We start from the raw sequence: 24,697 nt of genomic DNA on the forward strand, positions 1-24,697 counted from the left end.
AAAACCAAATTAAATAATTTAGCCCACGACAATTAAAATCCCAATAAATTTAAAACAAATTAAAAATTACAATTTAAAATTTTAAAAGGGGAGAAAAAATTAGGCCAGGCCGGCTTGTTGGAAGTATGGCGGAAGGTGCGTAGATCCGGGATCCTCCGTATCTCTGGGGGGAGCTCATTCCAGATAGTAGGTGCCCCCACAGAGAAGGCCCTCCCCCTGGGGGCCGCCAGTCGACACTGCTTGGCTGACGGCACCCGGAGAATCCCCTCTCTATGAGAGCGTACCGGCCAGTGGGAGGCTATTTGTGGTAGTAGGCGGTCCCGTAAATAACCAGGTCCTAAGCCATGGAGCGCTTTGAAGGTGGTAACCAAAACCTTGAAGCGCACACGGAAGACCACCGGGAGCCAGTGCAGCTCGCACAGGAGAGGTGTTACACGGGAGCACCATGTTGTTCCCATAACCACCGGTGCGGCCACACTCTGCGCCAGTTGGAGCCTCCGGGTGCTCCTCAAAGGGAGCCCCATGTAGAGAGCGTTACAATAGTCCAGGCGGGAGGTGACGAGGGCATGAGTGAATGTGTGTAGGGAGTCCCAATCCAGAAAGGGATGCAACTGGTGAATCAGGCGAACCTGATGAAAAATCCTCCCGATCACGGCTGTCAAGTGCTCTTCTAAAGACAGCCGTGAGTCCAGGAGGACGCCCAAGTTGCGAGCCCTCTCTGTGGGGGCCAGCGATTCGCCCCCAATAGTCAGCGATGGCGTCAACTGACTATATTGGGACGTCAGAAACCACAGCCACTCAGTCTTGGATGGGTAGAGCCTGAGCCTGTTCCTCCCCATCCAGATTTGCACGGCCAGATAAATATATGGAAAATCTGTATAAGATGTTTTACAGGTGGCATTTACCTCCGGCGAGAATAGCCAGAATGTACAAGAATAAATCGGAGAAATGTTGGAAGTGTCATCCGGGCTCATATTACCATATGTGGTGGACATGTGCAGAAGCTAAGAGATATTGGACTAAAATCCACAAATGGTTGGAAAAAATGACAAAGAAACATATTGACTTTAAACCAGAGATATTTTTATTGGGGATTTTACCAGAAATATACAATAGAGAAATGAGATATTTAATTGTGAATGTTTTAATGGCGGCTAGAATTGTATTTGCTAGAAACTGGAATTAGGGAACAAGAAGACAAACAATATTATTTGATATGGGATTTATTTTATCAATGGTTAGACAAGAAAGAATGGAAATGAAATATGAAATATGATATGGATAAGATAATAAAACATATAAAGGGTGTTTTTTCCCCCTTATAGAGGACAATTTACTGTTAAATAATTGGTAAATGAGAATAATAAAGTAATAAAGGAGAAAATAAATAATAAAGGAGAAAAAGAGAAAAAGGGCAGATTATTGCCAAATTGGGAGTTATAATAATATTATGCTAAATTAGAAGCTATTATACAATGTTATAGTATAATGTTTTTCTTTCTTTCTTGAAATGTATGGTTAAAGGGGGATGTTATAATATTAATAATATTTCTAGTAAGTAAAGCTCAGTATTTATAGGAGGGAGTAAGTAATCTGTTATGAATTAGGTTTTTTGTTATGAAGAAGTCACAGGGGGGATGGGTGGGGAGGGGGGGTTGGGGAGGGGGAGGGGGAGAAAAAAGGGGGAAAAATTTGTATTTGAAAACTTTTTCAATAAAAAAAAGAATAATAAAGTAATAAACTGTTAAATAAGAAAATGATGGATAGAGGATTAAGCACAAAAGATTTGTAACCGATCAATACACTTTCTGTAATTGTAATGGATGATAATTGTTTTATGTTTTAAGTTTTGTTTAAAAATAAAAAAAAAATTCCCCCCAAAAAATAATTATAATAATTGAATAGTAAAGTTGCTAAAAAACCTCAAATTATCTGAAATAATCATATCCTTCAATTGTCCTAATCTGAATTCATATTATGAAATTAATAAAATTTCTGAAACCAGGCCAGATAAACTGTAATCAGAGATGTTGTGATATGGTTTTATGATTAAATTAAAGATTATGGCTAATGGTGATGTATGTTTTTGTTACTATATAAATAGCAGCCATCAAAATGAACATCCTACCTAAAATTCTGTTCCTATTTCAAAATATTCCGATAACCTTAGATAAAAAATTCTTTCTGGACCTGAACAAACATATTAGAAACTTCCTATGGGAAGGTAAGAAATCGAGGATCTCCTTCAAGATACTGCAAGGGAAAAGAAATTTGGGAGGATTCGGGCTCCCCGATTGGGAAATATACCAAAAGGCGGCGAAAATAATTTGGATTAAGGAGTGGATCACGTTACGAAATAGGAGAATCCTGACATTAGAAGGACATGACCTATTAGAAGGATGGCATGCTCACCTGTGGGACACAAAGAACAAGAAAAAATCCTACTTTCATAAACATAAAATTAGGGAGACACTTATACGCACGTGGGAGGAAATTAGACAGAGGATTTATACTAAGGTACCTAACTGACTTTCTATTATGGAAGCGTTGGCGGCCCCAAACAGGAGAGATGATTATAAACTGGGCACATATAAAGATATTCTTGATGAAAAGGGGAAGCTCAAATCTTTGGATTTATTGAGGGACCAGGGTTTCAACTTGGATTGGTGGAATTACCTGCAGATTAATTCAAGATTTCAAAAAGACAGAGACCAATTTGATATAGAAGCTAAGCATCGAAATTTTGACAAAATTATTTGGGGAGTAGACAAGAAAATGCTAGCAAAAATATATAACTTCTAACTAGATGAGGATAGGGCAGAGATTATAGCAAAAAATCAGTTAAATATCTGGGAAAAAAACTTGGGATACAGATTAAATTTTAACGACTGGGAGATGGCCTTGAATAGGAACTATAAAATGACAAAATCGGTAACATTCAGAGAAAACCATTATAAAATGCTACACAGGTGGTATCTAGCGCCAGCTAGGTTAGCAAAAATGTTTCCCAATCTCTCAGCCACGTGTTGGAAATGTGGAAAAGCGGTCGGCACCTTCTATCATCTATGGTGGACCTGTCCAGAGACCAAAAGGTTCTGGTCAAAAATTCGATATTGGCTATGTGAAATAACAGGACAGGAGATAGTTTTATCTCCAGAAATCTTCCTTCTGGGTATAATCGGAGACGGCCTCAATAACAACAAAACTCAACTCATAATCCAGATTACAACAGCGGCTAGACTAGCCTTTGCGAAATACTGGAAAAATAAAGCCATACCCTCAGAAGAAATACTAATAAACAAAATCCTAGAGTGCGCAGAAATGGCAAAATTGACGAGTGAGATAAATAATGAGGAGAAATCTAAATACTATGAAGTATGGGGAAATTGGTACAATTGGTTGAAGAACAAGACAAAAACATGATTTTAGGATATGATTTGTTATGCATTTGAAGTAAGAGCTAGATTGCATAGAATATCGAACAGTTAAGGATGAAGTTTATTTGACGTATGATTTCGTAAATTGTATAAACACTGTATCTCCGAAGGAGATAGAGATTGTATATATTTTTTTCTTTTATAACGGAAAAATTTAATAAAGTATATTTAAAAAAAATAAATAAATTGGTTGTGCGGCTGTTATATTTTATTTTCTGGGGTGATGTTCTGAATTTTTTAAAAAAACTAGTTAATTTAAAATATATATTTGATTGATCTCTTCTGGCTGGATAATGTAAGATTACTCAAAGATAGATAAATGAGATAGATGATAGATAGATAGATAGATAGATAGATAGATAGATAGATAGATAGATAGGAGATATTGAGAAAGAGAAAAACAGAGAGACAGATAACAGTCTATATATTCAGAATAGATCAAATTTCAACATGAACTTTGGAGCAATTTTAATTTTTTTTCTTCATCACTTTGAATAAATTAATGAGACAAATTATTATTTTTAACAGTCTTCAGTCAAAAGAAAAATATGTACAGCTCTGAGTGATGGGGGGGATCATGTAGACATGCTCTGACATGAGAATTAAAATTGGTTCCTGTTTTTTATCCATGTCCATATCCATGTCCATATCCATTTCCATATACTGTACATACAGTAGCATACAGTGCTTTATATATACAAGGCACTGTGAAGTGTTATATAAGTCTGCTATTGCTATTGCTATCATGAAGAAGTCAATAACGGGCCATTGTTTTAGATTAATGCCCCAGGGAATTTTGATTAGATCTTCTTTGTAAACATTAAGATTGATAGTCCCTTCTACATTTTGAAAGACACAAGACATTTAACAGGGGGCTCCAATTGCAATAGCACTTAGACTTATATACCGCTTCATAGTGCTTTACAGCCCTCTCTAAGCAGTTTATAGAGTCAACTCATGAGTTAACTCATTCTGGAGTATCTAACCTTCACTGAAGAAGATAGCCTCATCCACACCAGACAAAATAAGAAGGAATTATAATGGCCCACTGCCTAGTTCAAGAGTGTTGAACTGTTTTTCCACATTTAAATCTTTACAATCTCTAGAATAAGTTTGGAGACTAAAAAACAATCAAACTTCCCTGAATTGTTCCTTTCTTGACTCTCAAATTAGGATTATTCTCCTGAATAAAAGAAAACTCTTTTCTCCAACGGCACACTTTTATGGCCAAGGCTCGTTCCCAATTCCCCTTCTAATTATTAAAATCATGATTATTTATTCTCCTTTGAACAAGGTTCATGGGATTTCCACCACCACAATTAGTTGTTAATCTATGTGACAACAAATGGCATAGGCAGCATGTGATAATCTGATTTGTAACAGCCTCCTGTGATGAGATCAGAGTTTGGGGTAAAGCTGGGCAAATATTGTAGCAGTCTGAAATTGCAGATAGCTCTTCCAAATCTGGGGGCAAACTGGACCTTCTTCACTATAGTTGTGGTCTTTTTGTGATCTCTGAGATTTAGCTCTGTGCTGAAGAAAGAACTCTAGGAAGGATCTCCTGCAGTATACTGTATGTCAAATGTTGCTGCTGCTGCATATACAGCTTTTTCTGCTTCAGTTTCTGTCTCAAATTCCCTGTGTCAGTACGCTGATGAAATGTCCATTTAAGGTGATAGTAGAAGAAAACGAGTGGTTCCATTACTACAAGCCAGGAGACTACTGGATTACGGGAATAATGTCTGCACTCGTAGTTCTGTTGTACCCATTTTCATTCTCCAAGCCTCCAACCCATCAACTGAAAAGGTAATTGTCAACTCATCCAAGGATTCTGGTGATTGATTTTACTTGCTCCAATGTCTTTTCTTTATTTTATTTTAATACAAACATTCCCTCTTTCAGTAAACAGCATGTTGTCTGAGTACACGTTTTTGTGTCATGACAATTAAAATTTACCACCATATTCATTATTTGTATTTATTCTTATATTACTACTAATATTTAACATACCTAGTCTTATAACATTTCCCTTCTTAACTTATTTGCCTTTATAATACATTGCTTTCATATTTATTCTCTAACCATTGATAGAATATTATAAGAATCAGATTCTTCCTTTCCTTTGATTGCAAGTGTTAATCTATGTATCTATGTATTTTTTCTTTTATGAGAGCATATGCACCAAGACAAATTCCTTGTGTATCCAATCACACTTGGCCAATAAAGAATTCTATTCTATTCTATTCTATTCTATTCTATTCTATTCTATTCTATTCTATTCTATTCTATTCTATTCTATTCATTTCTGCACATTCTAATATTTTCTTAATCATATTTTCATCCGTAGGGATCTCTTCACTTTTACAATTTTGTGCAAATACAATTCTAGCTGCAGTTATTACATGAATAATCAAGTATACATTTTCTTTACTATAAGCTTCTGGTAGAATACACAACAGGAATAGTCCAGGTTTTAAATCGATATTTTGCTGCGTCATCTTCTCCAACCACATACCTTCAATGTCTTTTCTAGGAATGATTTCCTTTCCCCTATTCCTCACTTTGAGAAAGCCAAGTCATTATTGCTCATCCCAATTTGCTTTAGAGAAAAGGCTCTTGGGAAACCTGATGATTTTGTAAAACCTGAATTTGCAAAGTTTCTTTTTAAATTCTTCCACAAGTGTCAGCCTCAACACTGGGCACTGCCAACACTGTCCCATGATGAATCTTGCCTGTTTGGGGTTCTGCCTGCTTTCAAAATGATTACCTTGGTACTGTGGAGTCAGCAACTTATTTATTCATTTAACTTATTTAGCCATTTTGCTTTCTTGCCTTTCTTTTTCTTTGGGATGGTTTTAGTTGCTATTTGTTATAAAATAGTTATTTAGGCACTCTGTCTATCAGATCTAATTCCTTAAATCTATTTGTCACCCCTACTGTATATTCATCAGAGATATGATTTAGTTCACACCTGAGTGGTATGATTTTAATTACATTTTATGGATTGTTTTGAATTGATATGAGTGATATATTAGCTTTATAAATAGGTAAGTGGATAAAATAAATGCTTTGATTTTGCAAAAAGTTTATTCTAAGCAGATTGAAACAGTTACAATAGTAAGAAACCTTCACACTTTCTTTTTGTGAAGAAGATGGTGTGGAGGTTTCTTGCTATTGTAACCATTTTCCTTACCTGGCTCCTAAACTTTAAGAATAATTTTCCTCATTTTTCCCCCCAAGTCATAATGTGGAGAAAAAGGCAGAATCAGTTCTGGTGATTTTGATAGGATTCCTTTGATCCTGACATAACAAGCTTGCTATCTCTCTCTGATATTTTTCTTTCTTTCTTTTTTTTTTTTTTGGCAAGAAGCTCCTAGTAGTGTCAATTGAACTGTTGGCTGCACAGCATCCAAAGACAGATGCACATTCTAGACATTTGATATAATTTTGATATAAATTTGATTAATAATAAATAAATAGACTTATAGTTCTCAAGGCTGTATCCCAGGGTTACCACAGTGGCCGGAGGAGAGTGATCTCTACAATCCACAAAATTGCTCTGTTGGTGAATGTGATTGATGACACACCATACGGGGAGGAGGAAAACAAGGTCATGATTGGGGCATTATTTATGTGGGGTCAGATTTGGCTTCACTTGGGAAAGTGCCTACATGAAGCTCCTAATAACTAACTGGATTTCTTTTGAAGCTTGGCTCAAGGCTCATGATTTAATTAGGGCATCTGTCGGATCCCTTACATGAATAAAGAGAAGTTGATTATCTTTTTGGCATTGCACTATATAGATATAAAGCTACAGTAAATATGACATGCTTTCATGAAAATCCAAACTGAAGATTTATTTCTTTCTTTATTGAAATTTGTCAAAGAAAAATGAGAACACGAATAAGAGAATATAAATTCAATGACAGGGACAATAGGAGTTGTGAAATTCAATTTTTTTTACTAGCAGTTCTGTGGTTGTGGCTTGGTGGGCATGGTGTGGCTTGGTGGGTGTGGCTTGGTGGGCAAGGCAGGGAAATGATGCTGCAAAATCCCCATTACCACCCCACTCTGGGGCCAGCCAGAGGTGGTATTTGCCAGTTCTCCAAACTACTCAAAATTTTCACTACCGGTTCTCCAGAATCTGTCAGAACCTGCTGAATTTTACCTCTGGACGATAGACACATTAGTGCACTTACGCACAGTCTCTCTACTGACCACTTAAATATAATGTAAGTTCCATTGAACTCAACTTGTGACCGAAACTGTGGAAATTTGTAGCTAAGACAACTGAATCAGGTAGGGCATTCCAGACTTCGACAATTTACATGGTGTTTAAAGCAGTTGTTCGCACACATATTATTGCGATTAAAACAGAAAAGGTCATTTACATGTAAGACATTATTACGTATAATTTTGTATTCAATACCTAGGCCTGAACGCAGGCGACACTGCTCCAAGTTATCCAAACCGAGAATTTCGAGCCTAGTAGCATAGGGAATTCTATTGTGTACAAAAGAGTGCAAGACTTTTCTCGTGAAATACTTGTGAACCCTCTCAATTGTACTGATGTCAGATATATGGTGGGGAATCCAAACGGTTGAATAATACTCTAAGATTGGTCTAGCATAAGTTTCATAAGGTCTAATGAGCAATACAATGTTTCCAGAAATAAAAGCTTTGTCAAATTAACCTTACAACATTTAATGCTTTTTTAGCATTGCTGTTACAGTGAGCTTTGGAGGATAGATCGTCAGAGATAAATACTCCTAGGTTCTTAACAAGGTGAGGGTCATCTACTAAATCAATGCCACCTATCTCATACTTGACATTCTGATTATGTTTACCAATATGTAAGGCAGAGCATTTATTAATCGAAAGTTGACCATTCAGACTCATAATTGTGATCACTTTGCAAAACAACAGCATTATCTGTAGAATTGAATAATTTTACGTCATCGGCAAAAAGAATGCAATTGCTTTTAAGTTGATCACATAAATCGTTGATATAGAGCAAAAACAGATGATGAAATTTCTTACATTGCAGTGAAAGCACCTTTTACAACATTCTGCCCTTCTTGTTGGCTGTTCATGAAGTCAACCAGAATTCAAGGCTCTTACCCAACATCACTCTGGGCTACAACATCTATGAGAACTTTTTCAATGCAAGAATGACATATGAGGCCATGCTGGATGTGCTGTCTACAGGACAGGAGAACGTCCCAAACTACAGATGTGGAAGACAAAAGAACCTGCTGGCGATTCTTGAAGAGATGGATTCTGAACTCTTTGATCATATTTCCAATGTCTTGAGCATCTATAAAATTCCACAGGTATAAAGCCAAATGAAACTGATTCCGTGTTGTAAATTGTTCATATTTGCCTAGAAAGCAGCATTTGTATATATTTCTCCAAATAAATTGAAAGTCAGAGAGTAAATATTAGAAGATTTGAAAGAATTGTTAATTCAGAAGGTATGTGTCTATACATAAAGTGATGGGCTGCTTCTGGTTTGGACCAGTTCTAGCAAACCGGTGGTTCCGGTGATCAGTTGTCCCTGCCCACCTACCTGTCCCCACCCTATCCTGTCCTATATTTCTGTGTTTCTGAGCCCAGCTGATTTGCGTGGCATGGTGGATTTCCACCCCTCAGCTGTTTTACTTACCAGGGCTTCCCTAGAAGATAAGCTATAGAGCTTGATATTGGTGTATTTTGAGCGCTGTACACGAACGCAAAATGTGTGCTCACAGAACCAGTTGTTAAATCAGTTGCAGTCCACCACTGTATCTATCTATCTATCTATCTATCTATCTATCTATCTATCTATCTATCTATACTTTGGCTTCAGGCCCTGTGGCCAGCAGGCCTCTGGTAGCAGAAAAAGTCTGGGTGTGACCATTGGGAATTTTGAAAATTATGACATTTGAAAAGTAAGACTTTATCAAAGAATGTATGAGGGTTGAATCAGTGACTTTTAAATACTTTGAAAATTTAGTGACCAATACAAAAGAGGTTTTTTTTTCCATAGAATCATAGAATAAAAAGTCCAACTCCTTACACAGAGGAGGAATGGTCAGACCACTGTAGCCAAATTGCTGTCTAAGTTTTCCTTGAAAATAACGAGCAGTGGAGCTCCAGGAGGCAGGCTGTTCCAACTCTTCATAACTCTCACAGTGAGGAATTCCTCATTTTTTTATAATCTTGAGACTGAAGTAAAAAATTCAAAAGAAAGATATGAAAAAACAATGAATGGGTCAAGATAAGTAGAAGGCACCTCCAGAAAGCAGCTTTTACATACTTTCTCTAGTGTACATAAAAAAAATAGTGTACATAAAAAAGGCTGAGCACCAAAGAACTGAGGCCTTTGAACTATGGTAATGGGAGAAGACTCCTGCAAGTCCCTTGGACTGCAAGGTGATCAACCGGTTAGTCCTAGAGGTTCAGCAGAAGCACCTCACTGAGGACTATGAGCATAGGCTTTTCAAGCAAAGGCAAGACCTGCGGGAGTACAAGGCCAGTTGCCAGCACCTGGAGGCTCAGCAGGCTGAGATGGTCAGCCAATTCCAGGCCATGATGCAGTCTCAATGCAACAAGGCCATCTGGCTCTTCGCTACCAGCCGCACTTCCCTCCAGCCTTTGCCCAAAGCCCCGCACCAGGAGGTTGAAACAGACCCCAAGTCAAAATTTCTTCCCTCCTCTGACCCACACAGGATGACCCCAGAAGAGACCCCAGTTGTCTCTGCAGCAACGCAAACATTCATTGCACATATCCGACCCAGTGGCTGTAGTTTGGGGACCCCCTGATTTAGTGCAATATAAAAACTGCAAATAATTTTTCTGAGGACCACCAAAATTTTCTTGTGGTCCACCAGTGGTCCACGGACCACCAGTTGGTGACCACTGTCCTAGAGGAGATCAACCCTGACTGCTCTTTAGAAGGCCATATCCTGAAGATGAAACTCAAATACTTTAGCCACCTGATGAGAAGGAAGGACTCACTGGAGGAGAGCCTAATGCTGGGTAAGGAAGAAGAAGGAGACGACAGAGAATGAGGTGGTTGGATCAAATCACTGAAGCAGTAGGCGTGAGCTTAACTGGACTACAGAGGATGGTAGAGGACAGGAAGGCCTGGAGAAACATTGTTCATGGGGTCACGATGGGTCAGACATGACTTCACAACTAACAAAACAATTAGTGTACAACACAGAAGAAAGTATGTCATAATATTATTTCCTATTTTGAACTGGAGCTTGGCAAAATGTCAGTTGATTTGGGTTGTTTTTTTTTAAAGGAGGTTATTAAACTGACTTCTGCATTTTAAATGTCTGAAAGAAATCCAGCCAATTAAAGAGTTTATATAGAGTTATTTGAAATCAATTATATGAATAAAGACAATGAAATAATATACCAATATTAAACAATTGTTGAGGGGGGATATAACAATATTTCAAGCCCAACGTATGAAACAATCAAATAAGCAGTTATAATCTATGAGAAATTAATATGTTTGTCAGTTTAAAAAGATATTCCATAAGTGTATAGCAGTATTCCAGTATTTGTGAAGCTGCCATAAAGAGGAGGAGATCAATTTATTTTCCAAAGCACCAGAAGGCAGGACAAGAAGCAATGGATGGAAGCTAATCAAGGAGGGAAGCAACCTGGAATTAAGGCTTGGAGGACAATTAATCATTGGAACAGATTGCCTTCAGAAGTTGTGGGTGCTTCATCACTGGGGCTTTTTAAGAAGAGACTGGACAGTCACTTGTGTAAAATGGTCTTGTGTCTGCTGCTTGAGCAGGGGGTTGGACTGGGGCAGGGGTGTCACTCAATTTCATTGAGGGCCACATCCAGGTTGTGTCTGACTTCGGGTGGAGGCATGGCCAAGGGTGGTATGGCTAGCATGATGTCACTTGTGTCAGGGGAACCTGCAGTGGCCTGAATTCTTTGCCAGCAAAAATGGGCTCCCGAGCTCTGTTTTCATCTGGGATGGCCTCCTGCAACCCTCTGCCAGCTTAAACAGAGCTCGGAGAGGGCATGCATGGCCCTTGCAAGCTCTATTTTGGCTGGGAAGCCTCCTGCAACCCTCTGCTTGCCAAAACAGAGCTCGGGAGGGCCATGCCCGGCCCTCTCTAACTCCATTTTCACTGGCAGAGGCACTGTGGGCTGGTCCTTTGCTATTTCAAGGGCGGCCACATAGGCCGGATCTAAGCACCCTGCAGGCCAGATCCAGCCCTCAGGCCTTGAGTTTGATACCCCTGGACTAGGGTCTCCTGCTTGAGCAGGTGGTTGGACTAGAAGACTTTCCAGCTCTATTCTGATTGACTAATTGACTGAGTGGATGGGTGACCCACAGAGTTCTAATGTTACAGAAGGGTGTGCTCTATGAGGACCACCAATGAACATCACCCACAGATAATTCAGAGCTCCCTGGTTTCAAAGGCAGCATACAAGACAACAGGACAGAACATCCAGAGAACCAGCAAAATTCATGCAGTTATCATTTGAAACATCTCTCAGCAGTGTGGAAAGGCCCTTAGATTTACCATCTGACTTTTATCATTAAAAGTGGCAAAAACTACTGTTGGAAGAAATATCCTTCTGGGTTCAGTTCCAAGGTGGGGTGAAAGACGCTGGATTCAAGGAAGTTGCTTGGAAAGATGGTATTAATGGTGGACAGGATCATTTGCCTTGATGATGTTGGGTGAATTAAAAAAGGGAAGAGATGCTGTGAGTGACTGAGTTTTATGCCCTCTCCGGGCTTTTGAATTTGAGCTTTAGTATTTATCTTTTTTTTTTTTTGAAAAAAAAAAATTCTAAACAAATATTAAAAAAACAAATAAAAAACCATCTTTAATTACAAATACAAACAGTGTGTCGGTTGGTTACAAGTCTTTTGTGCATCTTCACCCTATTCAAAGTTTGAGTTAATTTGTATTATACCGTTCATTTTATCCTCTTACATCGTTCCAATAATAGTACATCTTTATATTATATTTTATATAATTCTACATTATTTGTATTAGAAAGATCTCTACCATATTTCATTTCCATATCTTTTTATCTAACCATTGATAAAATAAGTCCCATATCTTATAGTATTGTTTATCTTCTTGTTCTTTAATTTCAAATATCAATTTACTCATTTCTGCACATTCCATTATTTTCTCAATAACTTCTTCTTGCGTTGAGATTTTCTCACTTTTCCAATTTTTAGCAAACAGAATTCTAGCCGCTGTTAATACATGCACAATCAAATATCTCAATTCTCTATTGTATATTTCAGGTACAATCCCCAATAAAAAAATCTCTGGTTTAAAATCTATGTGTTTTTGTGTCATTTTTTCCACCCATGTGTGGATTTTAGTCCAGTATCTCTTAGCTTCTACACACGTCCACCACATATGGTAATATGAGCCCGGTATCTGATGACATTTCCAATATTTTTCAGATTTATTCTTGAACATTCTGACTATCCTCGTTGGGGGTAAATGCCACCTCTAAAACATCTTATACAAATTTTCTTTATATGCAGTTGACATTGTCATTTTATGTTCCTTTCTAAATATTATTAAATATGAGAAAGCTTCAATAGATGATAACCAGACTGGAATTTTTAAATAATGTTATCTTTTTACATTCTCCCAGTTTAATAGCAAAGCATCTCGTATAAAATGTCTTCTAAAATACCCCTGTGTTTATGTTTCCTTGTACCATAAAAAGCCATGCCAACCCAATAACAAATCATGTCCTTCTAAAGTCAATAATCTAACATTTTTTAACATTATCCATTCCTTGATCCACATCAAACTTGTCGTTTGATAATATAGTTCCCAATTAGGCAAGCCAAAACCTCCTCGCATTCTAGCATTTTGCAACAACTTTAGTTTTATCCTCGCTTTTTTACCCTGCCAAATGTATTTCATCACTATTTTATTCAAATCTTCAAAATAATCTTTCCCCAATCTGATTGGAATTCTCTGGAACAAGTACAGAATTCTAGGCTATATATTCATTTTAATCATTGATATTCTCCCTATCAATGACAGTTGTAAATTTTCCCACTATTCCAAATCTGTCACTATCTGTTGCTTGAGTTTATTATAATTATTCTCTTTAAGTGAACTACATCTTGCTGTCAGATATATCCCCAAGCACTTAAACTTATTTGTGACCTTCATCTTCGATACTTCCACCAATTCTTCTTTTTGTTTTATTAACATATTTTTTGTCAAAATCTTCATTTTGTCTTTATTTATTTTCAAACCAGCTACTTTTCCATATTCTCCTATCTTGTCAATCAATTTAGTTGTTGATTCTAATGGATCTTCAAAAATAAAAAACCAGGTCATCAGCAAATGCTTGCAATTTGTATTCTTCCTTTTGGAACTTCATTCCCTTTATATCTTTATCTTCTCTAATATTTCTGTTTAGCACTTCTAATGTTAATACAAACAATAAAGGTAACAGTGGACAACCTTGTCTCGAACCTTTTTTTATTTCAATAGACTCTGTCAATTCTCCATTTATCATTACTTTTGCTGTTTGTTTGTAGTATATGGCTTCTATGGCTTGAATAAATTTTTTGCCAAGGCCCATCTGTTCCAGCTGTAATAACACAAATTGTCAGTTCACATTATCGAAGGCTTTCTGAGCATCTAGAAATATCAAAGCCATTTGCTTTTCAGGATGTGCCTCGTAATATTCCAAAGTATCCAGAATTATTCTCATATTGTCCTTAACTTGTCTTTTTGGCAGAAACCCATTTTAATCAGAGTGTATAAAATTATTTAAATATAATTTAAGTCTTTCTGCCAATATTGAAGCAAAGATTTTGTAGTCTGAGTTTTGCAGAGAAATAGGCCTATAATTCTTGATTTGTTGTGGGTCGGTGTCCTCCTTGGGAACAAGTGTAATATATATTACCCATGACTTGGGTAATTTCATCTTTAACATGACTTCATTCGGATTGTATCTCTAATATATAAAACAACTCCTCTTTTCTTATATTGTGGCAATGAAGAGAATATTTTCCCTAATTTTGGCTCTACCATGTTGCTTTTTAATATGCACTTCTTCTAGACAAATTATACTTTCTGCCTCCCTTTTAGGGGAAATGTTCTTCCCTTTTAATATATCCTAAAATATCTCATTTTCCTAGGAGGGGGTTTGGTGCTAACTTCCTACACTACCAATACCTTCTCTTTCATCTTAGATCAACTATAATGTAATCAACCAGATGGCTGAGAAAAATCATCGTTTTCCTTTTTCATATCGGATGACCCCAAACCAAGAACCTCCTTACTCAGCAATCATCCAGTTGCTCCTGCATTTCCAATGGACGTGGATCGGCCTCCTTTCTCAGGACAATGAAAAAGGAGAAAAATTCAAAAGACGTTTGGAAGTTCTCGCTCTAAAAAATGGGATTTGCATTGTCCTCTCAGGATTTGTCCCAGAAGCAAATGTGCCGACAAGTGCTGGAAAAATTCTCACGCAAGAAAAAAGGAAAAAGTTCTACTCTCTTATCAAGAGTCAAATAAAAATTATAGTATGCCAACTGGATTTTCAGGCCTCAGGAATTTTAGCAACAATAATACAAATAATTGATACGACTAATGCATCCACTTTGGGAAGGGTGTGGATTGCAACAACTTTGACAGCTTTAAGTGTAGGTAGTTTTGACCTCTTGGTTGATCTCCAAAATAAAAATGCTTTGTTTTCCTTCCACATCCAGACAAAGAGAAGGACTCAGTATTATGACAAATCTTATGCATCCATGGTCTTATTGTATGGAAAGAAAGTGTTTCAATGTTCTTATTCAAGTCCTGTGTTATCTAAGAAAGTTTGGAAAAAATGCAGAGAAAAAGAGAATTGGGAATTCCCAACCCATGATGTGATTGCAAGAATCCTGTCTCAGGATTCCTCCAGTATTTCCCAAATAATTCAAATTGTGGCCTGGGTCCTCAGTGCTGCCTCCTCCTCCCAACGGAGTAAGAGGAGAATGCAAGTTGGAGATCATCAATCACCCCAGATTGTACAGCCATGGCAGGTAAGTCTCCTCCTTTGAGGTTCCATTGATTCTCCCCTTCCAATTCCTCAATATTAAATTAGATGTAGAAAGGGGTGAGATATTCCAAAGAGCAGTTGCCCAGTTTGTGGTATTTGAGAGTGAGTGTCAATCCTGAAGCTGACCTGACTGAGGCCATGTTGGAAGCTTCAGTGTTGCCACATTGGATCTGAGAGGTAGAGAGGGAGGGGGGAATAGACATAGCTGGAGTTTGTAGCCAAAACAAAATACCTGGAAACCAAAGATATTCCCACTGATGGCCGGAGGGAGGATGAGTAAAGTCACCAGGCAACCAGATGATACCTTGATTGGACCATGTGACTTATTGTTTGGCAAGAGGAGGAAAACTTTTACTTTAATTAGGTGAAAACTGTGGGAACATTTAGAGTCAGTTTTCACCAGCCTGTGCCTATATGATATGTCCAATAAAACTGATATTTGGGGAACCTGCTTGCCTTAGAGTCTTGTTTGCTATGGGCCTATTATTTGGAACCCTAACATTAAACAATCTCTAAATGTTTTTTTTTCAAGTTTTTTTAATTTTATTTTTTCATTTTTTACAACCATATCAGTGCCTGAACAGTGTGGCACCTGAGTGACTTACATTTTGGTACAAAAAAAATAATATTCATCATATTTGCTACAGTTGACAAGCATATATAGTTCTCATAATAGTACACATATTTTGTTGAATTATAACCTTACATTATTAGTTATTCCATATTTCCATATTTTATTTTTATGCCAATTACTGTATTCTGAGTGTCATTCCTTTTACTGCAAATAAAATATTAATAATTATATTTGTTATAATTTACAGGCTTTTATGGTTTTAACAGGCTTTTATATTTAATAGGCTTTATGGTTCTAATAGTAATACACATATTTATGCTCAACTATAACCCTCCATTATTTAATTATTCAATATTTCAATATGTTATTTTGAAGGAGAGCAGGCATGTGTGGGCCACCAGGGATGATTGCTATTGGTTCAGCGAACTGATGCCAAACATGCCTACCGGTTCCCCCAAACTGGTCCGAACCAGTAGGATTTTACCTCTGCTGTAACTGTTCTTGGTATGTTTTAACCTCCAGCCCCCTAATCATTTTTCTTGCTCATCTCTACAGTCTTTCCAGTGTTTCAATATCTTTTTTATATTGTGTTGACCAGAACTGGATGCAGTATTCTAAATATGGTCTTACTAAGGCTTTGTAAAGCGATTTTAGAACTTCATGTGATCTTGATTTTATCCCTTTATTAACACAGCCTAGGATTGCATTGGCATTTTTGTCTGCTGCCACACATTGTTGGCTCATATTTAAGTGATTGTCCACTAGGACTCCAAAATATTACTCACAGTTACTGGCATTAAGCCAAATTTCACGTAGTCTGTACCTATACTGTTGGTTTTTCTTGCCTAAGTATAAAACCTTACTTTTATCTAATTTGAATTTCATTTTGTTAGATAGGGGCCCATGTTCAATTTGTCAAGATCTTTTTGGATCGTGACCTTGTCTTCTGGGGTGTTGGCTATTCCTGCCATCTTAGTGTCATCTGCAAATTTGGTCAGTTACCCTTCAATTCCCTCACCTAGATCTTTTTTGAAGATATTGAAGGGTGCTGGGCCTAAAATGGAAACTTGGGGTTCCCCATTGCTTACTTTCCTCCATGTGGATGAGGTTCCCCAGAGGACTACATGTTGAATATAATTTGTTAGCCAGTTATAAGGCCACCTGATGGTGGTGTTATCCATTCCATGTTTTCAAGAATGTGAGATAATGAATTACTTGGATGAGAGGATAGATGGGGAACTCATCAAATTTGCAGATGACACCAAGCTGGCAGGAATAGCCAACACTCAGGAAGATAGGCTTAAGATACAGAAGGATCCTGACAGACTTGAAGATTGGGCACTATCTAACAAAATGAAATTCAATGGAGAAAAAAGTAAGGTTCTACATTTAGGCAAGAAAAACAAAGTGCACAGGTACAGTATATGTGGTACCTTGCTCAATAGTAGTAACTGTGAGGGGAATCTTGGAGTCCTAGTGGACAACCATTTAAATATGAGCCAGCAGTATGCAGCAGCTGCCTAAAAAGCCAACACAGTTGCAGGATGCATAAACAGAGGGATAGAATCAAGATCACGGGAAGTGTTAATAACACTTTATAATTCCTTGGTAAGGCCATACTTGGAATACTGCATCCAGTTTTGGTTGCCACAATGTGAAAAAGATGTTGCAACTCTAGAAAAATGGCAGAGAAGAGCAATAAAGATGTTTAGAGGACTGGAGGCTAAAACATATGAAGAACCGTTGCAGGAACTGGGTATGTCTAGTTTAATGAAAAGAAGGACTGGGGAGACATGATAGCAGTGTTCCAATATCTCAGGGGCAGCCACGAAGAAGAGGGAGTCAAACTATTCTCCAAAGCACCTGAGGGCAGGATAAACAGCAATGGGTGGAAAGTAATCAAGGAGAGATGCAACCTAGAAGTTTTTGAGAAGATGTTGGATAGCCATTTGTCTGGAATGGTGTAGGGTTTCCTGCCTAAGCAGGGGATGGACTAGAAGACCTCCAAGGTCACTTTCAACTCTGTTATTCTCTTCTCTTCTCTTCTCTTCTCTTCTCTTCTCTTCTCTTCTCTTCTCTTCTCTTCTCTTCTCTTCTCTTCTCTTCTCTTCTCTAAATATTTGAAAAAGAGCTGTAAATTCCAGGAGAATGGCTGAAAGAAGCTTCCCATGAAATGCTGAATCAATCTGTTTCAGACTGTAGTGGTGATTTGAAGAGGTTGAATTATTCAGAGTACCTCCAATCCAGAATAATAGCAAGGAAAACATTGAATAAAGGCAAAAATTGGAATGTTTTCTTTTTATGTTTCTGCAGCTTCACAGGTTCCTGAGAAACTTCCATCATCACAATATTTCCAGAGATGGGATTTCTTTTGATGAAAATGGAGTTCCTGTTGGTGACTTTGATATCATTCAGTGGACATCAGCTTTGAACAAATCAGATGCAGGGGTGAAAATTGGGAATGTAGAAATGCAAGCGGAAGTCAAGATTTCTGTCAACCAAAGTGCCATCCAATGGCCAACTTTATTTAACAAAGTAGTTGAGGCTGCTTCGATTTTGCTCATCTTTTTATCTCCAGATGTGGAAATTGTTCTGTTCAGAAATAAGTCTTATTGAGGCCAATTGAGATAACTTCCAAATAAGAGAACATAAAGCCTTATTAATTCATTAGATATCATTTTACTTTAGAGGTTTTACAATAATCTATCATACACTGGAACCTGCTGCATTGTATTGTGGGATTTGCAATCTACATTATTGAACTGGAATATGTTGCCATAATTTATAATACATCAAATTATCTTGTTCTCAGTAAGAGAAAATCCAGAATGTCTATGGAGATTCTCAGTCATCCAGGTTGTATCAAATGTGCTTTTTCAAAAGGCACCAGGACTTTGTTTTCCCTTGAAGATGTTTCACATCTCATCCAAGAAACGTCTTCAGTTCTGACTAAATAGTGGAGGATGGAAACATTTGGAACTGCTGAAAAGACAGTGTTGTAACCACAATCATTTGCACTATTCACGTGACTCTGAGGGCAGAGATAAACTCCAAGTGGTCTCAACAACTTTCAGAAAGACTGCTAATGACCAAATGATTGTATGAAATATGGATCCTTCCATACTCCACCATTCAGTCAGAACTGAAGAATCTTCTGGAATGATAAGCGAAAAGTCTTCAAGGGAAAACAAAGATCAGTTGTCTTTTGAAAAAGCACCTTTGGGAGAAAAATCCAAAATATGAAGGATTTAGACCACTGAATTGCATAAAAGAAAGATATCACTAAGAATGTGGCAAAGGAAATGAGGGCAGCTAAAAAAGTCATTTACATATGATGATACCATGATCATTTGTAGGAGAGAAAGATAGGGACTCTCAACAAATCTAGATGTTGGAGGTTTCCTGAGAAAGCAAAGATGGAGAAAAAATATATACCGTATTTTTTGGAGTATAACACAACCCTCTTATAGGGGGAAGTGAAATAATATTTCAATGTTTATTTCTGTGATAATGTTGCTTGAATGTGTTGATGATCAAATTAAAGAGTAGTTGATATAAGGGAAATTAGATTATTTAAGTAGAATAAGATAAAGTTAGAATATAAGTAAATAATAAGAAAGGATCACCTTAAATGAGCTGTTAACAACAGAAAAATGATAGGTATATAAGTGTCTGTTTTGTGTTTGTTTTAATGTGTTTAAAATAAGAAAACTTTTTAATAAAAAAAAGATACCCCTCCCAACCATTGCATTTTTGCCCGCCCCAGACCCCTAGGAACACTCTGCAGGCCTCCCAATCCCCCTTTGCATCCATTTTGGGAAAAACAGGCCTGTTTTTTGCAAAAACAGGATGCGCAGATGTTTGGGAGGCCTACAGAGTGCTCATAGGGGTCTGGGGAGGACAAAAACTTTTTTTCTTGTTTTCCTCTTCAACATCTTGGTGCGTCTTATAGTCCGAAAAATACGGTAAGCATTCTCATACATGCCCTAAGGAGAAACACCTTTTGCAATGGAACTACTTTCCTTTGGAAAAAAGAATGAGGAAATGAGTCTGTTTTGGGATCTACAATGGAGATTGATAGAGAAAGAGAATGACCTTTCATTTGCCCCTTGCAAGTAGAGTAATTAAGGTTCATACCATGACTTCTTGACTGATTTTATTCAATGTAGTCCTGAGCTTCTGGAAACAAGTTGATTTCAGTAAATCCTTCTAATTCATATATCACCCTGACTAATTTTTCTGTTTATGTTTAGATGGTGCCTTATTCAAGATGTACAGAAAGTTGCTCCCCAGGTTATGCCAAGCTTGTGAGAGAGGGAGCCCCAGTTTGCTGCTACGACTGTTCTCTGTGTATGGAAGGAACATTCTCTGGGCAAGAAGGTACAGTAGGTGGCTCCAAAAATAACCCCCCAAAATTCAAGATACAATCAATATTCCATCTTGTTCTTTTGTGGGGGGGAAGGTATTTCATCAAGAAGTAAGAAAAACATTAAATTTCTTGAAGGCATCCACGAACTTCAAAGATTGGGCACTATCGCCAAATTTGGATGATGATGTGAGCATTAAAATAAATAATAAAAGTTTGCTGATTTCTACTGAGTTGCTACTTTCTTGCTTTGTTTTAGGAAAGAAGATTTGAGAACTGATAATCACATTCATCTTCATTCATTCATCTTTAAAAAGAGTGTTAACTAATGTAGTATCGCATGGATATCCCTGGGCAGAAATATTATATTATTCTTTGAAAATGAAGTAATTGATTTCTGATGTGGTTTTCATGCTCCTACAGCTGCAGAAACAGATTCATGCTAACCATTTTTTTTCTCAGATGCAGCCCATTGTGAAAAGTGTCCAGATGACCAGTATTCCAATAAGAAGCGAGATCAGTGTGTCCCCAAAAATATAAGCTTCTTATCCTATCAAGAATTGTTGGGACTCATCCTGGCTTTCTTTGCCATCGCTTTATCCCTAACCACCGCCTTTATTCTGGGAATCTTCATGAAATACCGAGACACTCCCATAGTCAAAGCCAACAACTGTGAACTCACCTACATCCTCCTGGTTTCACTCCTGCTTTCTTTCTTGACCTCCCTTCTATTCATCGGTCGCCCCGTGAAAATGACCTGTCTCCTCCGACAAACCATTTTCAGTATTGTTTTCTCAGTTGCTGTGTCTTCCTTGCTGGCCAAGACTGTCATGGTGGTGGTGGCTTTTCTGGCCACAAAGCCAGGCAGCAGCATGAGGAAATGGCTGGGGAAGAGTCTGGCCAACTCTATTGTTTTATCCTGCTCTGGTATTCAAGTAGGCCTCTGTATGATGTGGCTGGGAGTCTTTCCCCCATTCCCAGATTCTGACTTTCATTCCCAACCAGAACACATCCTGCTGCAGTGCAATGAAGGCTCTGTCACCATGTTCTACTCTGCTCTTGGCTACATGGGTTTTTTGGCTGCCATCTGTTTCTTGGTGGCATTTCTGGCTCGAAATCTGCCAGGGGCTTTTAATGAAGCCAAACTGATCACCTTCAGCATGTTGGTTTTTTGTAGTGTTTGGATCTCCTTTGTTCCCACTTATCTGAGCACCAAGGGGAAATACATGGTAGCCGTGCAGATCTTCTCCATCCTGGCCTCTGGCCTGGGTTTACTGGGCTGCATCTTTATCCCCAAATGCTACATTATTATCCTGAGACCTGACATGAACACCAAAGAACATCTGATGATAAAAAATCATTAAGTCTCCTTTTGTTGGTGTTTATTTTTGTACAGTTTACATGCAACATGAAATCACATACTTTGAAGTAATGTTTCATGTCTTGTCGCTTATCTTTCTTCATTCCATTTGAATTTTGAATTATAATAATTGAGTAGTAAAGTTGCTAAAACAACTCAAACTATCTGAAATAATCATATCCTTCAATTGTCGTAATCTGAATTCATATTATGACATTAATAAAATTTCTGAAACCAGGCCAGATAAACTATGACCAGAGATGTTCTGATATGGTTTTAGATTAAATTAAAGTCTATGGCTAATGATGATGTGTGTTTTTGTTACTATATAGATTGCTGTGCTGGTGTTATATTTTATTTTCTGGGAAAGATGGGAAAGATGGGAAAGATGGGAAAGATCAAGAAAGAGAAAAAGAGAGTGACAGATAACATTCTATAGATTAAGAATAGATAAAATATCAACATGAACATTGGAGCAACTTTAATTTTTTTCTCCGTCCCTTTGAATAAATTCATGAGACAAATTATTATTTTTGACAGTCTTCAATCAAAAGAAAAATATGTACAATTCTGAATGATTTTTTTTTGGGGGGGGATCCATGTAGATATGATGTGACAATGAAGATGTGCTTATGAGTAATAAAATTGCTTCCTGTTTTTTATCCATGTCCATATCCATTTCAATATCCATTTCTATTTCCATATACTGTACATACAGTGTCTGTTTCTCTGTGTGTGTGTCCTGCCAACCTAGCAATTCAAAAGCATGTAAAAGCAAGTAGATAAATAGGTACCACTTCAGCGGGAAAGTAACAATGTTTCATGCACCTTCAGTGCATAGTCATGCCAGCCACATGACCATGGAAGCATCTTCAGATAAAGGCTCTTCATTTGTGAATCAAAGATGAGCACCGTCCCTTGGGTTGGTCATGACTGTGTTGTAGGAAAATCACGGGACCAGACCAAGCACTTCAATGCAGGAAAGGTTTATTATGCATAAGGTTCAAACAGCAGTTAACACAGCAAATTGTCTGAACCCCGAAGGGTGTACAGAGGTGTTGCTTATATACTTTTCGACTACGTATACATTTGTCGAGGTTGCATTAATACATATTTGGTCCTAGAGGAAGTGAAAGGAGACTCTCCAGACCCTTGGTGATAGATAACAGGAAAAAGGAAATAACATGAATATATTGGGGTATAATTATACATAGCACACATTATATATGACATTTGAGGTTAAATGCAGAAGTCAGCAACAGGATGCATCTGTCTGGGTCAGTCTGCTCTTTTCAGATAAAAATACTCTCTGTCATCTCAGCACCTCCTTACTGGCAAGAGAAAATATTTAACCTTGACCAAAGTTTCAGGCCTATTTACTCAGGCTTTGGGTTTTGACCAAAGAATGTTTGTATACCTGAACTCTTACCCTCTTCACTCCCCCCTTCGTGACTCATCTGACATATCCAGAAGAGTCACGTACTCAGGTTCTCCAGGTTCCCCAGGTTGACTTGGGTGGAGTTCCTGATAAGCCCACAAAGCCATTACCTGAGCCGTTGCCCTTCTTTCCACCAATAAGGATAGACTGTTCGAAATAGTTTTAACAAAAATGGGTAAAATACATGGCAGTATGACACAACCTGCAGCTATCAGTCCAATTAAACCTACAATTGCTTGTAATCCAGGCAGCTTTGGCCACCACCCGGAAAACATATCTTTCAGGTTTAATCCTCTCCATGTTTGTACCGGCACATGAGCTACCTTGACCATTTTATCAGTGATTTCTTTTATGACCTTACCACTTTCATCTATTTCAATACAACAGTTGGTTAGATTAAATTTTCCACACACTCCACCCTCTTTAGCAAGCAAATAATCTAAAGCTAGCCTATTTTGCATGATATAAGTTCTTGACTTCACACTCTCCCTAGCTAATTGCGTTAGGCCTTTTACTGTTTCATTAGTGATTATTTCAACAACAGCCTGTAAACGAATCAACCGGTTCAAGATATATATAGGTGTTCGATAGCCATACAAACCATCCTCTGCCCAGGTTGCTGGTCCATAAACTTGTATGATTCGTTCAGCAGGCCATTCCTCATCTCCCCACGTGCGTAGAAAGTCAGCTTCCGGTGTGACTTAGCAAGGGTTTCTTTCTTCTTTTAGAAATTCCTGCCACATGATCAGCTGTGGTGGGGGAATAGTTTGGGCGAAGAGAACCACGTCGGGCAAAGGGACCGGAGGATTAAGGGCTTCTCCACACAATCTCAGTCTATATTGATAAAATATAAAAGGAACAAAAACTAAAACAGCAACGATCCACAATCCCCACATCCAAGTCTCCCACATAAAGTGAGGCCAATCTTCAGCCGTGCGCAGGGAAGCAGCTTCCGGTGTGCTCCGGCAGGGCAAGACGTTCTTTCCTTCTTACAGCCACCCAGTCATACCTGGATACGCTCCAAACAACCTATATACATATGTAAGACACCTTTTAGTTGCGTCTAAAGGTAAGCTTGGTTGGATTCTTCGGGTCCATGGACACTCTCCAGTTCTTGTCTGCTGCCGCTTTGACTCGTGTCCAATGGATCCACGATTTGGATTCTGCAATTTTAACAGCGAGTGGGGAAGACATAACAACTGTGAACGGTCCTTTCCATCTTCCCTCTAACTGTTCTTTCTTCCAATGCTTAACCCACACTCGATCTCCAGGCTTAAAGGGATGACAGCGAGTTACTAATCTTGGGGGTACCTGTTCCATCACATATTGTTGTAGTTTTTCAACCTGTTTGCTTAATTCTTGCACCATTTCCATATGCCAAACACCCCCCTTATGACCCAAATCTGGCCATCCCGCTAGGTGGCGTCTCAAAAGATTCGGAGGACGCCCAAACATCAAT

General features: G+C 38.0%; 2 protein-coding genes across 2 annotated transcripts in view; both read left to right on the forward strand.

Moving 5' to 3' along the window:
• The first annotated feature begins 5,091 nt into the window (after positions 1–5,091).
• On the forward strand, positions 5,092–21,804 carry LOC139310141 (vomeronasal type-2 receptor 26-like). The gene is made up of 6 exons (XM_070934298.1): positions 5,092–5,243; positions 8,485–8,770; positions 9,852–10,097; positions 18,388–18,537; positions 20,328–20,454; positions 20,903–21,804. Exons 1-6 carry the CDS (start codon positions 5,092–5,094, stop codon positions 21,802–21,804), a joined length of 1,863 nt encoding a protein of 620 aa, XP_070790399.1.
• A 2,530-nt stretch (positions 21,805–24,334) lies between these two features.
• LOC139310142 (vomeronasal type-2 receptor 26-like) overlaps positions 24,335–24,697 on the forward strand; it is a 30,493-nt gene continuing 30,130 nt past the window's right edge. Inside the window, exon 1 of the mRNA XM_070934299.1 lies at positions 24,335–24,419. Coding sequence (XP_070790400.1) covers positions 24,335–24,419 — 85 coding nt within the window. The remainder of the gene's footprint in view (positions 24,420–24,697) is intronic.

This window comes from Pituophis catenifer, unplaced genomic scaffold, assembly GCF_029215685.1.
Source record: "Pituophis catenifer annectens isolate HBS135680 unplaced genomic scaffold, rPitCat1.0.hap2 SCAF_2, whole genome shotgun sequence".
Lineage (NCBI taxonomy): Eukaryota > Metazoa > Chordata > Lepidosauria > Squamata > Colubridae > Pituophis > Pituophis catenifer.